Consider the following 16,533-nt stretch of genomic DNA (forward strand, 5'->3'; position numbering starts at 1 on the left):
AGAACTAGGTAAAATGTACTAATTTGTATTTTACAACCCGGTGATGAAGTATGGATATGAATTATATCATATTGCAATAAAATTTTCACCTTTATTTCTCCTTGACCCTCAACACAACATCCCTGCAAATCCTTTAAAAGCAGCTGATATTTGGTAATACGCTGGACAGGTTTAATAAGGTATGCAGCTATTGGGTGTTCCACCTAAAAATAAAATGAAAAATATACATCGACATATTTAAATATAGACATTTTTATAGGCAAGAAAATTAATATAAGATATAAATACTAACCTTATGTTTGTGCTGTAAGTCTTCAAAAAATGTTCCAGCGTGTTGGACTAGCAGGCTATTGGAGTCAGGTTTGTTTTTGCAGTAGAATACATACATGTCGAACTTCTGCGCCCATGTGACAAAACAATGACCGACATCTTCTGGCATTGTTTCGTATTTCTCCAATTCCTTGAGAAATATGTGATTATGAAATCTGTAAATTTCTTCCATGTTGCCAAATATAAGTTCTTCTTTGCCATTTATGGCTGGGGGGACGGTGGTAGGATTGGCTTTCATTTCATGCAAGAATGACTTGATACAAGTCTCCAAATCTTTCACGTAAGTTCTTTCAGTCTGTAACAGCTCTGCCATAATAAATCTGAAAAAAAAGTTTGATGAGACATTTTTTTACTGGCGTTTAAAGTTTACATTTATTATGATATCGGTTAAAATGTAGCATAAGTTATAAAATAATTATCTGTTATAAAAAGCTATCTGTAAATATGGTAACTAGAGACCAGATTGTTTGCAAGATAAAAAGCCTGAAATATACACGCAAATATGAATGAAAAATCTTTCTATTTATTAATGTTAACAATAATGTATTTTTATAAATTTTCCGTTTTGCAGTTATCTATCTGTCAAAATATATTTATAAATTGAGAACAAACGTTTCACGTCCACATGAGGTTACCGGGCAGTGTTTGAACTAAGGCGCTATAATAGTGCATTTTATCTAAGGAAAAATTTCCCCGTGCCATTAATCTGACATGAAGGCTCAAAGCCAGGGGGTTGTTTTGTAAAATATTTTCTATTTTTTCATTACGTTAATGCATGAATTTCAAATTATCACATAAACCTAGTGATAAAATATCAATTCAGGCTTATAGAAGCCGTGTGTTTCATTGTTTAGGTCGGCTACAACCTCAGAGTGATAACAACAGCAATGCAATTATTCGGTTTAACAACAAAAGTATAATGAACAGTTCCGTCCCGGCGCCTATGATTCTCGACCTGAGTACCAATGGACCGTTGATTTGCTGTAAACTATAGCTAACTTTGTGATTGATAATCCTAGTATGAATTTTATCCGCTCTACAGTGGTAACGCCTTATTACTCTAAGGCAACAACTATTATGACTTATAAACAGACAAACAAACCATCACGCTGTTTCTCCGTAGGGGTAGGCAGAGAGGATAGAACGCCATATCACGCTGTCTTTGCATACAGACCTCGCTTCCCCTACATTCATTCATACATCTTCTCATGCATGCACGCTGATTATTTCTACTCTTAACATGTTCATCTTCAAGTATTTGATGGACTTGGTCGTGCCATGTCTTCCTCGGTCTTCCTCGTTTTCTGCATCCATCAACATTCGCATCGTAGATCCTTCAGCCGTTCTTTCGCTGTCCACTCGCTCTACATGTCCAAACCAACGCGGCACCCCTTTCTTGATTCTGTCAATAACGCATATCTCAGCTTTACACATTTCACGGATCTCGACATTTGTGCACCTATCGTAGATCGTTTTATCACACGTTCGCCCGAGGGATTGCATTTCAACAAATTTTTTTATAATTAAATAACCGACTAGTTTTGGCAAATAACTCTGCCTTCTTCAGTAATTAACCATGACTTTCTCTTAATTAACCAAAGATATTTCATTTTAATGTTTACGATAATATTCACACAAATTCAATGTCCTAATTCTCTCAACGTTTTAATTTAGTTACAATAAACAATGCTGCCTTCTGTGAAAACTGTATCGCACAGCAGTCATATAAGGATGTGTTATATTAACTTGGTTAAAGGGTTAAAATCTTGGGTTAGAACTTACTCTTTACGTCGTGCACTACGCCTTTTTTCTTCATTGATTTCTTTGGACGGCAGCGAAGTAAGTTTGCCGTCAAGCGGAGGATCAGCTCCTCTCTCTCCAGGGCCACTGACTGTTGCACCCATATCGGATATTAGAGCGCTCGAGGACCCAGAGCCAATGGAAGATGTTATATTCTCACTAGGACCAGACGATGCTCCAAGCTGTACTCTGAATAGTTCCATACTATTACTAAACTCCTTGTACCTTAAATTATAGAGAATATAAATGTATTGATTTGGCATTATAATATAAAACCACATACAAATTGACGCACTTAATGAAATTTTATTCGACAAACATATTAGTACATTTTATTTAATAACTAATCAACCAATTGAGTTTTTCTACAGATAATTTTTTGTAAGACTGCATTTTCTTGTAAGAATAAAATACCACATTAAATTATTAAAACTTTGACGATGTCACTGGTGAAAATTATAAACAAAAGTGGAATAAACCTTAAAACAGTATTTAATCATTACATCACAATTAATTGACCGTTTGTACTCTAATGCCACTACTATGGTGGCATACTATTTCAATGTCATTTGTACTTTTGTTATTGCCTAATATATAAATTTCCAATATATTTCGACCTCCTTGGTGTAATGGTTATGATGCTTGACTCACACACGGAAGGTTCCGGGTTTCGATTCCCGATGAGAACACAAAAGTTAATATGTAATTTTTCTCAAGTTAGAGTGTTCTGTGTTGTAATTTACCAGTGTAATTGGACCTACTGGCCTATTGTGGTGCAAAAAAATTATACGTGTTAACACAGAGAATAGTACCTAGAGTTGGAATAAATATTATGTAAGTATGTATGTGTTTTTATCTCAGAGTAATAATTCTCTAGAGAAGCCCTTAAGCTCTCTATTACATGGAATAAAAGCGTTAACAAGAACGTGTAATGGACGGTTTTGGTTTGCGCTCGCAATTCCCAATGCAAGTACATACGACCCGTTGTATTACTGTGATATATAGCTAAGTTTGTGGTCAATAATCATAGAATGGTTTTTCTCTGAATGAGCGACTCTATTAGGTTATTACTGTAAGGTTTTTATATGTGTAGTAAAATATATCTTTTCCTCCAATTACATTAATGTTTCATAGAAACTCTTTAATAACATGTTATGTAAATGGCAGAAATGCCATACATAAATAAAGTTTCCGCTTTTCCTTCATTTTATCAATGAAGTTGGTCCCAGCGCTTTTGACTAACATCAAAAATTGAAAACAGAGCATTTGACAAACCTGGAGTCGACAGCAGCCACCCATTGTTTAATGTGCGCAGCATGCGCATGGCCTTTGTCTACAAGTCCGTCAGCCAACTGAGTAAGGAGTTTGACTCTCTCCTTGCTCTCTCTGGCTGTTCCTCGGAACTCTGCTTGCTCCCTGACCAAGCGATCACTGCTTGAAGCTGAACCCTCAGCTGACTGAGAATTGTTATTCTGAACTCCGGGAGCCGCCCTCCTGGCAGCGAGATACTTTTCCCCGGTATCCTGTATCCACTCTATTGCCTGGTAAGCGGATCTCTCAAAGAGTACAAACTGTTGGCATTGATCTAGCCGCTTTTTCCGAATCGTCCAATGCTCTAATACCTGGAATGACAAAGAAACATTTGGAATCACGGTTAATTTCTAAAGCCTAATGGTCAATGAAATGACATGTCATAAGTTTTACAATGGATCTTAATTGAAGATAAAGGAATTAATTGAAGATCCATGGTAAAAAAAATAATTTGATAAGATTTTATAGTTTTTTTCTTGTAAAATTGTATTTTTTGAGATACTACATTGTTTTTGCAAAGAAGCGATATGAACACTTTTAAAAATTTCAATTTTATAAATGGCAATTTTTATGTTTAACTTTGCTGCTTTTATTGTCCCTTAAAAGATTTGTGTCAGATATTAAAATTATTCAACAGAGAAAAGAATTAAAGAGATATGGATATTCAAACATGTGCAGAATGTTGAATGTTTCAGTGAGTAAAGTAATCACTTAAAAAAGCCAATGACAAATTATAAGCTCTGTACCTATATGCCTAAACTTCCATATTACCAAAGATTAAAACAATTATTATGCAATGAAAATAAAACTCGTAAATACTTAACTATAGGCAGGGTTTAACTTAAGTTAAATATAATTATACTTAAGTAAGTAATATGGATTTTTTCAAATCATTAATTTAAATCACATCATTATAATATTAAAAGTACAATATTCAATAAAATAATAATTTCAAATCAATAATAATAATTTTGAATAATGACCTTTTCTAATTAATAACTAACTATAACAATAAATGACACTATGCGCTAAAAATAGTCCCACAACGCACAAATGAAAAATGACTTGTGAAATTCACCCACAACAGTTTACTATTGAAATGATAGGAGTAGAAACAGTTGACAACAGCACAATGTAATGAAGACTACATTCGCATATCCAGATTTAGTGAAAAGAAATATGATAAAGCATTTTTTAGAATTTCCTTACATAGCATAATTATATCGGCTTACAGTATTTTTAATTGAATAGGCAAAAGATACGGTTAATGTTTAATCTGTTGAGAATAAACAGTGTATTCATAGAGACCTTTTTTTATAATGTGGTCACTATCATCCCTTTATCCACGCCCAAAAGTGTATTAGTTACGGTATCGATTCTGGTTTATTTGTTACATTTGTTATTGGTCAGATAATCAGCCACACACTGCATTTGCTGGACCAAACACGGGACTTTAAAATAGTGGGCAAACGCGGCAGCAATTACACCACTAGACAGGCAATTATTTGAAGTACTCAATATATTTTTATATAATTATTTAAAATCTCAATTAATTCTTTTTAAATCCAGAATACCAACTAAAATATTTACGATGCAAATATTGATAGATGCAAAGAACGACGAAGACCGAGAAGGTCATGGCATAACTAAATCCAACAAATGCTTCAAGATGTACTTGTCGAAAGTCGGAATAATCAGCATGCGTGCGTGCATGAGAAGATGCATGAATGTAGAGAATGTGAGGTCTGTACGAAAAGACAGAGTGATATGGCGTTCTATCCTCTCTGCCTACCCCTACGGAGAAACGACGTAATAGTTTGATATTGAAATTGAAACTGTATCAAAAATACTGTTTATCTGCGTCAAAAACATTGATTTATAATATTGAGTTTTTGTTTCTTTAGCACCACAACAGGCCAGGATGTCCAATTACAGCACAAAATACCCAGACTTAGGAAAAACCACATTTTGATTTTTTAGGTGATCTCACCATTAAATTCTCAACATCCAAAGAATTTGAACAACTTACGTCATTCTCTTGCGCTAGCACTCGGTCCAGTATGGAGCGAACCAAGGCATCGTATGACCCTGGGTTATTGGTTGAAGGTCTAGCGTATGATCTTGCACTTCTAGCTGCATACTTGAGAAAGGTTTCTGCTGTACGGCGAGCGAGGGTACAAGCCTTTAGAAAGGCTTCCTTCTGCTCCTGGTGCTTCCCAATCAATTGAGAAATCTAAAAAAGTAAAAATAGCAAATAACTTATATTTGCATATGGGTTTTGTTTTTTTTTAACCGGTGTAAGATTTTCTTTTTTTTTATACGGGACATGCATTATGTTTTAGCTTACATACAAGGAGATTAAAAGCAAAAACACCACTGTCCATGGTCACTGTTTTTAGGAAGACCAAAAAACCAGTAGTAAAGAGACAAGTTCTTTTAATTTCAATGTGTAACTCATGCGTGGTAACATGTAGCGAAAATACTATTTATTTTAATTAAAATAATGAAAATAAGCTTTTGGTTTCATTCCACTTTAATTTATAATTTTCACCAGCGACCGGATTTCGTCAAGACCCACACCAGTCTGAAGATGTCACGATGAAACCCGGTAAGAGATAAAAGTGGAATTGAACTAAACAGATATTTTTATTATTATAAATAAAATGCAGTTCCACCAAGAAAAGTCAGTAGAAAAACTCAATTTATAATTGTTTTAAGTGCACAGATTGAAATAAAAATAAATGGTCTTTTTCTACGGGTTTTGTTGGTCTTCTTGAAAACAGTGATCATGGTCAGTAGCATTTCTGAATTTAACCCCACTCATATAATGTACAGGGTTTATATTTACTTAAAAGGGACATTTATTTATTTATATTTCTCCAATAAATATTAAGAATCTAAATTTATGTAAATGAAACATTTTATTAAGTTATTATGTTTATAATAAATATTATAGGATCGAGTGGGATGTTTTAGCTGTGGCTTGTTTTTAAAGCTTCGCTGCATTTGATTTTAAAGCTTCGTTGCTAATGACGAGGAAACCACAGAAAAATCTGTTGTCGCTTGTTAACTGACCTTCGGATCCACTTGAAGAGTGTTTGGCATTAGGCGTACTGCTACCATTGATACCTTTTATTGCCTTAACTATATCTATCATGATACCCTTCTTGACAAGTCCTTATGACTCATCACATAAAATTGTTCTGATGTTTATGAATAAGTAACTAGCGCGACTTGTAGTTAAATCAAATGTGTTTAAAAATAATTTAACATTAGATAAACATAAAAAATGAATAACAATGTTTTGATAAAAAATGTTCCAGAATTATAGAAAAATTAGTATCTTTAACTTAAGACATACGTTTTTATTTTATTTATTTTTGCACCACAACAGGCCAAGAGGCCCAATTACAGTGGTGAATTACATCATAGAACACCCAGGCTTGAGAAAAATCTAATTTATTTTTTTGTGTTCTCACTGGGAATCGAACCAAGAACCTTCCATGCGTGAGTCAAGCGTCTTGACCACTACATAACGGAGGCCGCCATATATATAATAATTTACAAAAAATTTAACAAAACAGGCAATCTGATTTTGGTTCTACATAATTGTATCTAAAATAAACAATCCCAAACCGCGTATTAGAATTAAAGGTTTAAGTACCTGTGATGCTTTATCAGAGGCAGGTGGTTTGGTAATATCTCCATGAGCCGAGGCACCACCGCACCAGTCCTCGTCTCTTATGTACTCCCGATCTAACGAATCCAGCACAGAGATGACTTGCTCAGCTGTCTTATAGAAGTTGATACTCGCTGTCACAAGTTTATGACGTTCTTCTGCTTGAGTTACAAGCTGGTGCCAACGTTTTGACACCTCCTCAGATATCTCCCTACAAAATTACATATTTAAATTGTTAAACTGAAAAGATAATATACAAAATAGTACATTTTAGTAATAAATTGTTTAATGATAATTTTAATGCTGAATTCTTTGTATATGTCATGTTTTTATTTAAATAATAAAAGTACATCTTGTTATATTTGAAAACAAATGATGTCATGGTTTCCAAAACAAATAATGCCAAGTAATAATAAATTAGGTGAGAATTGACATATCTGATTATAGGGCTTTGAAATTTTTAATGTACCGATTGCGATGTGTACTAAAAAAAAGTTAATTTCATAATAAGTATATCCCACTTATATGACATTTATAATAGGATGTGCATTAATATTAAAAGATATATGTATTATAAAGAAATGTATTTACCATTGCTAAATGGACTTAAGAAGTCCGTAAATAAATAAAATGAGGCGTTGATTCAACCACTGTAAAATGGATTGAGTGAATGCTATCGAGCAGAACAGTCAGGACGGCACTTCTAGATGCCATCAAAGAGGTATCGCTTACGGAGGCTGTCCTCAAGGAGGTGTTCTATCACAACTTGAATGGTCGATTGCGGTTGACAATCTATTATGCGCAGTTTGTGACTTAAGGATATGCCGATGACCTGGTAGTCTCGATTATGGGTAAATGCTTAAGTACCGTATCGAGTCTCATGGCCTTGAAGAATATTGTAAGTTTGTGTAAAAGACCAAACTTTCTTTGCCAGAATGCCAGTCAATTCCAGAAAAAGAATTATAACCCCTGTAACAAAGAGGAGGAAGTGAGCTGCTCTTACGCTTCCAACTCTTTTTGATACGACTATAAAGTTTTCCAAGAATGTCAAGTATCTGGGAATATTCTTAAATCTCAAGAAAGTAGGCTGAATGCTGTCGAAATGCGATCTCTCAGGCGAATGTGTGGTAAAATCATCTATGTACGATAGATGCACAAATGTTGAGATCCGTACATTATGTAAGGCTGAGACAAGCATTATCAACAAAATCAAGAAAGGAGCTCTGCGCTGGTTTGGACATGTAGAACGAATGGACAGCGAGAGAACGGCTAAGAATATTTACAATGCGAATGTTGATGGATGCAGAAATAGAGGAAGACCGAGAAAGACATGGCATGACCAAATCCAACAAATACTTAAAGATGGACATGTCAAAAGTCGGAATAATCGGCGCGCGTGCATGAGAAGATGTATGAATGTAGAGGAAGCGAGATCTGTATGCAAAGATAGAGTGTTGTGGCGTTCTATCCTCTCTGCCTACCCCTACGGGGAAACGGCGTGATGGTTTGTTTGTTTTTGTTTGTTTGTAATGCAGTTTATATACAGCCATGGTAAGACCTTTGGTCACTTATAGATACATAGCTTGGCACAAAAAGCTGATGAATTGGCAAGGTTGGGAGCTGAGACAGCCCCAATAGGCCTTGAGCCCTACTGTGGATTGCCCAAATGTGCTACTTGTAACAAGCTTAGGTCATGCGCCAGGAAGCAGATACCTGGCAAGTATCTGATCAGCACCATGCAAGGGACTGATCAAAGGGTACCCGCAAAGGTTTGCTTTTGACCTAATAAATTTCGGCCGAAATCAAGTGAGGGTAATCACGAGAGCCCTTATGGGGCACTGCAGATTGAACAAACGCCTTGCTAGAATTAAGTTTTTCGAAACTTCTAGATGTAGGTTCTGCAGTGCAGATGAGGAAACACCTATTCACATTATATGTAAATGTGATGCTTTACATTATAAAAGAAGCCTCACCCTCGAGAGACCACTGGCAATGGCCGAGGATGTTAAGGAGCTCGCCCCCTAGCTAATGCCCCAAATTTTTTTACTTAAATTTGGGTTTGGAAGGGGGATTTAGCAAAATGAGAACACTCGCCTCTCATACAGTAGCCAGACTCTCTAAAGACCTGGGCTTGGAGGGCGAGAACTATTCGCAGTGACGTCAGGAGCTTGCATAGCACTGACCCCCACCTCTAAGAATCAGAATATATTTGGACCTAAGGGAAATCTATACCAGGCCTAGATAAATAAATGTATAATGGCCTAACTACTGTGATACTAAAAAATACTTCAAATGTAAGATGGTTACATATTATATGTAGTGTTAGATTAGTTAGAATGTAAGTTTTAATATGAGTGTAACAAAATTGTAAAGAGCCCTTAAGGTAACCTAACTCTTAAATAGCGCGATATATATTATTAAAAAAATATTAGTATTATTGTCATACACATTCAAAACATCATTCGAGTCACCGCAATGACAGACTTAACACTTCCTCCATCTTCACATCTTCTTATAACAATCAAGAAAAAGAGCCCAAAATGTTTATAAAGAACTATTAGTAAACAATTTTGGATCACCTGACAGTTTCGTTATTGTATGAAATATAGAATTCACCTGATTGCTTGGGGATCATAGTGGTTGGCGGTGATAAGCGATTCAGCTCTAAACTTCACTTGCACTGCACTGGCGTGAGTCCTCTCGACAGCAATTTGAAATTGGTCATGCTCATCTCGAAGTCTTTCAGCATCAATAAGAGCACTAGGAATGCAGAAGGAAGCAGCGAGCATCGACTCTCCATTCCTTATCCAACTCATTACTTGCTGAGCATCATTTTGGTATTGTCCTGAAAACATAAGGAAAAACTGATCAATATGCCGTACATGTATTTTTCAAGATATGAGAAAAATATTTTGTGAGTGATGGATTTTTTCCAATTGGAATCATGTAAATCTATGCATTTACTACCTGGTTTTAGACATGCAAGGTTTTCTACATTAAAAAAACAGACAATGTGGAATTACTTTCACTTAATATTGATTTTAGACTATTAATATATCGCATTTATAAACAATACACTTTACAGTATAGTCTTTTCAAAGGTAAACTTTAATATATGTATGTTGTATTATGGATTATTATATTATGAATTTCATTAGGATTATGGATTTCAACAGCAAAGACCGCAGAGTCCCCCAAGAACACCCAGGCTTGAAGAAATAAAATTTCATTATTGTGATATCACCGAGAATCAAATTCGGAGTCCCCATAATTAGGACAAGAGCCGCAACAGCCAGGGATCGTCATTCTGAATACATCTTTGGATAATTTTAGAAATAAATAAATGTTATTTATTATTATTATTGTAGATAGAGGTTAGTGCTCTAGAAGCTCTTAATGTTATTGCAACCTGTGTAGATCTTATTGTGATAGGTCTCTGTAAATTATTTCTCGCCCTAGACAAGTGTTCTCATATTGCTTAATCTGCCCCTCTAAGCCCAGATCCATGGATGTTAGATGGCAATTTAATGTTAGGGGGCAATTTATTTAACAAGTTTTCATATTTTGAATTAAAGATTTTTGTTTTCGTTTTGTTGTTAAACTGCTAAAAAGTAGTAAAGGTACCTTTGTTCTACTTGAATACAAAAATTACATTAAATTATCAAATAAAATACCTAATTGAACACATTGTTCTAGTTTTCCCCTCTTCATTTCTGCCATATCCTCAAGTTCCATTTCCCGTTCATGGAGGAAATCGAGGAGCACCTGAACCCTGTTCTGGGCATTGTACTGAGCGTCAGCCATTACACAAACTCCTGAAGAATCAAGGACGCCAGCCAATTCCTGTCCTTGTTGTAGCACCTTCAATAGAAAAACACATTATAAATAAATACTCTCAAGAATTATATTCAGTTGCAACGACGAAAGAATGTTAAAACATGTATATATGGTGAGAATAAACGGTAACGTGGGACGAGGACAACCAAGAAAGACGTGGCATGATCAGATAATAAACCAAAATCTTAAGACTGTTCATGTCAAAAGCAGGCAGAACCAAAGGGCATGTATGGCTAGATGTATGCATGTGGAAGAACCTAGAAATGTATGCCAGGATAAACGTGTGTGGCAGTCCATTCCCTCTGCCTACCCATATGGAGAAATAGTGTGGTTTTAGTAGTAGTTGTAGTGATCGTTTTAACCGACCTTAGAAAATCACCATAAAAAGTTATTAAAATATTTTTCGGAAAAGTTGTAAAAGTGTCAAACTTAAGAACCTGCTGACATCCTTCATAATATTAACTGCGGGGAGTCTGAGAGTTAATAGACTAAGATAATGGTAGACAGATTTTCTCATTTAATAATATGAACACTATTTTTACAGAATAATTTAAAAAATAAAATAACATTAACAAAATTTAATTTATCTAATGAAGATATTACCTAAAAAATGTTCTTTGTCTCTTAAAATTGGGTACACAAATTTATTGTTAATACAAAATAAATCATTAAAAACCTACTATTAGAATAACTGATTGATAAGTAAGTCCTTTCCATTGAATGCTCATCCCCTCAATTCTCCTCTTTTTGATTTCTATTCATCTTTACTTATTTCCTTTTCTTTTAATATAATTATTAACATATTAGTGAAATAATTATGATTCTAATGAACTGGTCAGACCAGTCTGAAGATGCCCATTAGAGGGTGAAAGCGCTAATTGGTCAAAATAAATAAGTGGAAGTGTACCAAGTATTTTTTAAATTAATAACTTATATGTAAATATAAGTTATTACATCATTACAATGGAATTCCATCAAGAATTGTCAATAAATAATTTAAATGAAGTAATAATGGTTCTATTTTATAAAATTTTATGTACTTCTCAATTAAATATTGTAAGAGCCCTCTGGGTGTTTATAAAATAAATAAATAAAAGCAAATAACGTATTTTACTTACTATGGCAAGGAAATCATTTGGTCATTTCACGAACTGGGTTTGAATAAATATCTTTAACAAGATCATACAACTACAATATAACGTGATGGTAAAAAAAGATTATTTTTATAGAAAATTGATATTTACATCCCTTGAAAACTACCCTTTCTAGTAGATAAGTTACCTGAAATGTAGTGTTTTGCATTTGAGTGACACTTTCGTTGTGCAATCTAAGCAGCTGTTCTGCTTGCTGCATGTCTCTAGTAAGTTCGCTGTGCTGCAACTCTTCAGCCCACATTTCCAGCTGTGATGACACCTGAAAAAATAATGTTTCTAAATTCCAATTCCTCACAATTCATGACTTCAAACCATCAACAAGAAACGAAAATATAGAAACAGAATAACAAATTCAATTTTAAAAAACCTATTTTAGACAGCTAAATTAATTAGATGCTGTGAATTGGTGTGAACTTTACCATTTATTCTTATTCTTAGAGGTGGGGGTCAGTGCTATGCTTTAAGCTCCTGACGTCACTGCAATCTGAGAAGATCTTTTGCGATGGATCCCCGTGAATAGTTCTCGCCCTCCAAGCCCAGGTCTATAAAGAGCCTGGCTTCTGTGTGGCAGGCGAGAGTTCTCATTTTGCTAAATCTTCCCCTCCAAGCCCAGATTCGTAACATTTCGGGCTATTAGATAGGAGGCAAGCTCTTTAACATCCTCAGGTTTAATCAGTAGTCTCCAGAGGATGAGGTTTCTTTTATGATGTAAAGCATCGGAACTTTATATTACTAATTATACAAATACATTATGCAAAATTTTTTAGAAGTACAGAGCATTCGAAAGTTTAATAACCCATGTTAATGTGTTTGTCTTGTCAGTGACTAAGTACAAAACATACAATTTTTGTTCGTATTAGTTCAAATTCAAATCATTCAAATGTTTTAAATGAAAACATTCTGTTACCCACACATAAGAAAAGGTTATAAAAGATTTGTATAGACTGTATATAAACTTGGAGATGAATCATCAAATATTTTTTTTAAACCAGCCACCAAGCCCAATAAATTCCAACACTTCATATAACCCTTTTAAAGAGGTTCTGCATATCTGTGGTAAAGCCCTTATAATTATTTTATTTTTTTTAAAGGAAAAGAAATATATGCGTTCTTATGATTTTACCAAATATTTCATTTTGAGGGCCATCTTCAATGAGTTGTAAATAACTCACTATTAGAAAATGGGAATCAAGTTGGGGTAGAGTAGGATTCGAACCACGGACCTTTGGTCCGTGAGTCCGAGACACTAGCCACAGGACCACAACCCGATTCAAATAATTTTATCGAGTACTTTCCTTGTTAATAAATAAATAGTAGCACAACATTTAATATTATGTTACAACATTTTTAGATTATTTACTTGCTTCAAAAAAAAATTGGGTAAGTATTTAATAGCCTTGAATACAGAGCATGTAATAGTGAGATATGATAATTTTGTGATAATATTGGTACATTTGACAGCAAGAAAAACAAAAGGAAAAGCTATTGGGCAACAAATGTGAGCAGTGAATAATAAGCGGTAGAATAATGATTTAATCTGAAACTAAGGTTAATTAATACTTACTAAAACTCTCTACCTTGTAATTCATTAAATGGAAACAATAATTTTTAAGCCCCAACGTGAAGAATGTATAAATTATAATATTTATATTTGAAAAACTAACTTTTAAAAAAATAATATTATTTCAAATTTATTTATTAACATTAATTTATAGATTTTTTTATTTTCATACTCTGTTGTTAATAATAATATTTTTTACGCCTTTTGAAAAGTTTGTCAGAGTCTTTTGTTTAGTTTTGTCTGGTAGTTTATTGTATAATTTCAGTCCCTGATTTATTGGTCTCGATTGTCTTTGTCTCGTTTTGGAATGTTGTGTGCGATATTGTTTAGATATTCATGTATTATGTCCATGTTTATTACATTTTTTATAATAAAATAAATATAAAACAATTTTGTTTTCAACTAGTTATTTTTAAAAAATATATACATAATTACAAGAAAAAACAATAAATAATCATTTAAACAATATTTCCTTTAGTCCACTCCTGTCTAGTTTTAAATATTGTAGCCATCTCACTTCACACTTTTTGTTATGACAAAAACACTAATGTAATATTTAGTTATCACTGTAAAAATAAAATTCATTAGTTAAGTATGCTTTGATAAAGAAGCTTGTGTAGCTTTGAAACCGGTCGGTGAAACAAAAAAAAAGTGGTGAAAACAAAGCTGTTTTATATTTATTTTTTATTTAATATATAAATTACTTGAAAGATTCAGAGTTATAAGGATAAATCTGCCTGAATTTCACGTAAAAATTAAGGAGAGTTTACATGTCGAAGCTTAAAATTATCTAGGCGCATCATTGACGTTTTCAAAACATCTTTAGGTAATTTTAGAATGAAATGTACTATTTATTATGGACATACGTTTTTTTTATTAATCAAACGGGTTTGTATTAATCAAAACAAAATAGTTGTATGGTTACAGACAGGGTTAGAGAAAACAAGAAAAGTGAAACCAGAACAAAAAATTTAAATGGGAATTACTATTTATCCGTATAATTAATAATTTTATCTCACAAAATATTTTAAAGTTTTCCAATCAAAATGCATGTTCTAACGTGCCTATATTGGAGCTTACTATAAACTTATGTTAATATAATATGATTATGTTTTAATATACACAATATACACATATATCAAAAAATGCACTGAGGTTACAAAATATGTATGTAGATTAGGAAAGTTGTTATTTTTTACCATTTATTATATTTACGATAAGAATGTTGATTGATGCAGAAAACAAGAAAGACTGAGAAAGACATGACATGATCAAATCCAACAAATACTTGAAGATGCACATGTCAAAAGTCGAAATAATCGACGCGCGTGTATGAGAAGATGTATGAATGTGGAGGAAGCGAGGTTTGTATACAAAGACGTGTTGTAGCGTTCTATCCTCTCTTAACTATGGCGTGATGGTTTGTTTGTTTGTCTGTTTGTTTGTTTGTTTGTTTGTTGTTCGGAATGAATTATGTATCTGCCTATATTTTTACAAAAAAACTTTAAGACATCTTTATTGATTATATTAAAGACACTTAGAATTTTCTTTTGGGCTTGGTTTGATCTGTTTTTGTTGATAGATGTCTGAATCAGGGTGTCTTTGAAACAGGCAAAAAAAACATGAAAAGGTTGCTCTGTACTAACTGTTACAGAATGGCCGGTGGAGAGGGTTTGACGCCGCTATTTCTCCCTACTAACAAGCTAATGAACGAACATACCCAACGCCACCGCTGTCGAAATTGTATAAATCAGATTGAGGGCGACAGACAAATTGGTTATAATATATACTGAGGTGCACTGACGGTTACAGGGACATTGAAAGCAGTAAATGTAAATTCTAAAAAAACGCGTTTGAAATGGTGCTACAGGAGGATATTAAAAACCTCCTGGATGGATAGAGTCCGAAACGATGATGTTCTCGAGGCGAAAAATATAACATTTTACAAGTCATTCTACAGGGAAGGATTGAAGGAAGACGCAGTGCAGATAGAAGACGCATCTCTTAGCTAAAGAACTTGCGTGACTGGTTCCACTGCAGCACTTAGTCCCTGTTCAGGGTAGCTGCCAACAAAGTGTGAATTGCTACGACGATATCCAACCTCCATCGGGGAGACAAACGATAGGAAGAAGAAAAAAACGCGAATCTTTTGTAAACACTTTAATGCGTAATTAACCACTCATTAAAGCAAAAAAAACGTTTTCTAATTCGTGGATCTGAAAAAGGGCCACAGGACCTCTAAAACGCTTTTCTTTCTTCTTTTTTTAAGGCGCTTTCAAAGTTTTTAACAAAAAAATAAAACTCTTTTATCGTGTACCTCAAGAGCGTCCCTTTCGAATATCCGGAGACGCAAGCACAAGTCAAGTCGTAGTTTCCTAGTTGCCCAAAGCTCGTCCAACTCGGCCCTTCTCTGTCGCAGGCGGTCTAGGGCACTCTCTACAGCCGCCACTGATCCGGTACTGTCCATGTCACTGACGGACCTGCAATAAAGAAAGAAGAAAATAATGTTTAGCGCTTTCTCAGAGAGTTATAAATTAAAACTTAATTCAAAATGAAATTTAAATTAAATCGCACAAATTTAAAATACACATTTAATAACGATATTCGTGAAGTCCCAAAGAATCTTTATGTATCTAAATTTCACTCAACGATGTTCGGCAAAAAGTCTCTGGAAAATATTGGCCATTCTCAACTTGATAAACTGCTCGATGAACTAAAAAACGAAAAGTCGAATAGCAAATCTAAAAGTGTTGCAATTAAAAAATATTGTTTAAATGTTTTTGGTAGTGATAGTTATCAATATAATTTATTTAGATTGTGTTTTATGTTTTTAATATTATGTTTTCTTACTATTTTGGATT

General features: G+C 33.9%; 1 protein-coding gene across 9 annotated transcripts in view; it reads right to left on the reverse strand.

The window, feature by feature from the left end:
* Window positions 1-16,533, reverse strand: part of trio (trio Rho guanine nucleotide exchange factor) — a 492,673-nt gene that overhangs the window by 345,085 nt on the left and 131,055 nt on the right. For all 9 annotated transcript variants that reach the window (XM_088224402.1, XM_088224401.1, XM_088224400.1 and 6 more), the window contains 10 exons: window positions 15,990-16,152; window positions 12,239-12,370; window positions 10,795-10,981; window positions 9,737-9,965; window positions 7,106-7,331; window positions 5,471-5,674; window positions 3,406-3,752; window positions 2,113-2,355; window positions 293-650; window positions 90-203 (listed from right to left, as the gene is read on the reverse strand). In XM_088224402.1, the coding sequence (XP_088080528.1) occupies window positions 90-203; window positions 293-650; window positions 2,113-2,355; window positions 3,406-3,752; window positions 5,471-5,674; window positions 7,106-7,331; window positions 9,737-9,965; window positions 10,795-10,981; window positions 12,239-12,370; window positions 15,990-16,152 (2,203 nt within the window). The remainder of the gene's footprint in view (window positions 1-89; window positions 204-292; window positions 651-2,112; window positions 2,356-3,405; window positions 3,753-5,470; window positions 5,675-7,105; window positions 7,332-9,736; window positions 9,966-10,794; window positions 10,982-12,238; window positions 12,371-15,989; window positions 16,153-16,533) is intronic.

The sequence above is a fragment of the Micrasema longulum genome, unplaced genomic scaffold, assembly GCF_059751315.1.
Source record: "Micrasema longulum isolate JH-2025_06_02 unplaced genomic scaffold, ASM5975131v1 h1tg000281l, whole genome shotgun sequence".
Taxonomy (NCBI): Eukaryota; Metazoa; Arthropoda; class Insecta; order Trichoptera; family Brachycentridae; genus Micrasema; species Micrasema longulum.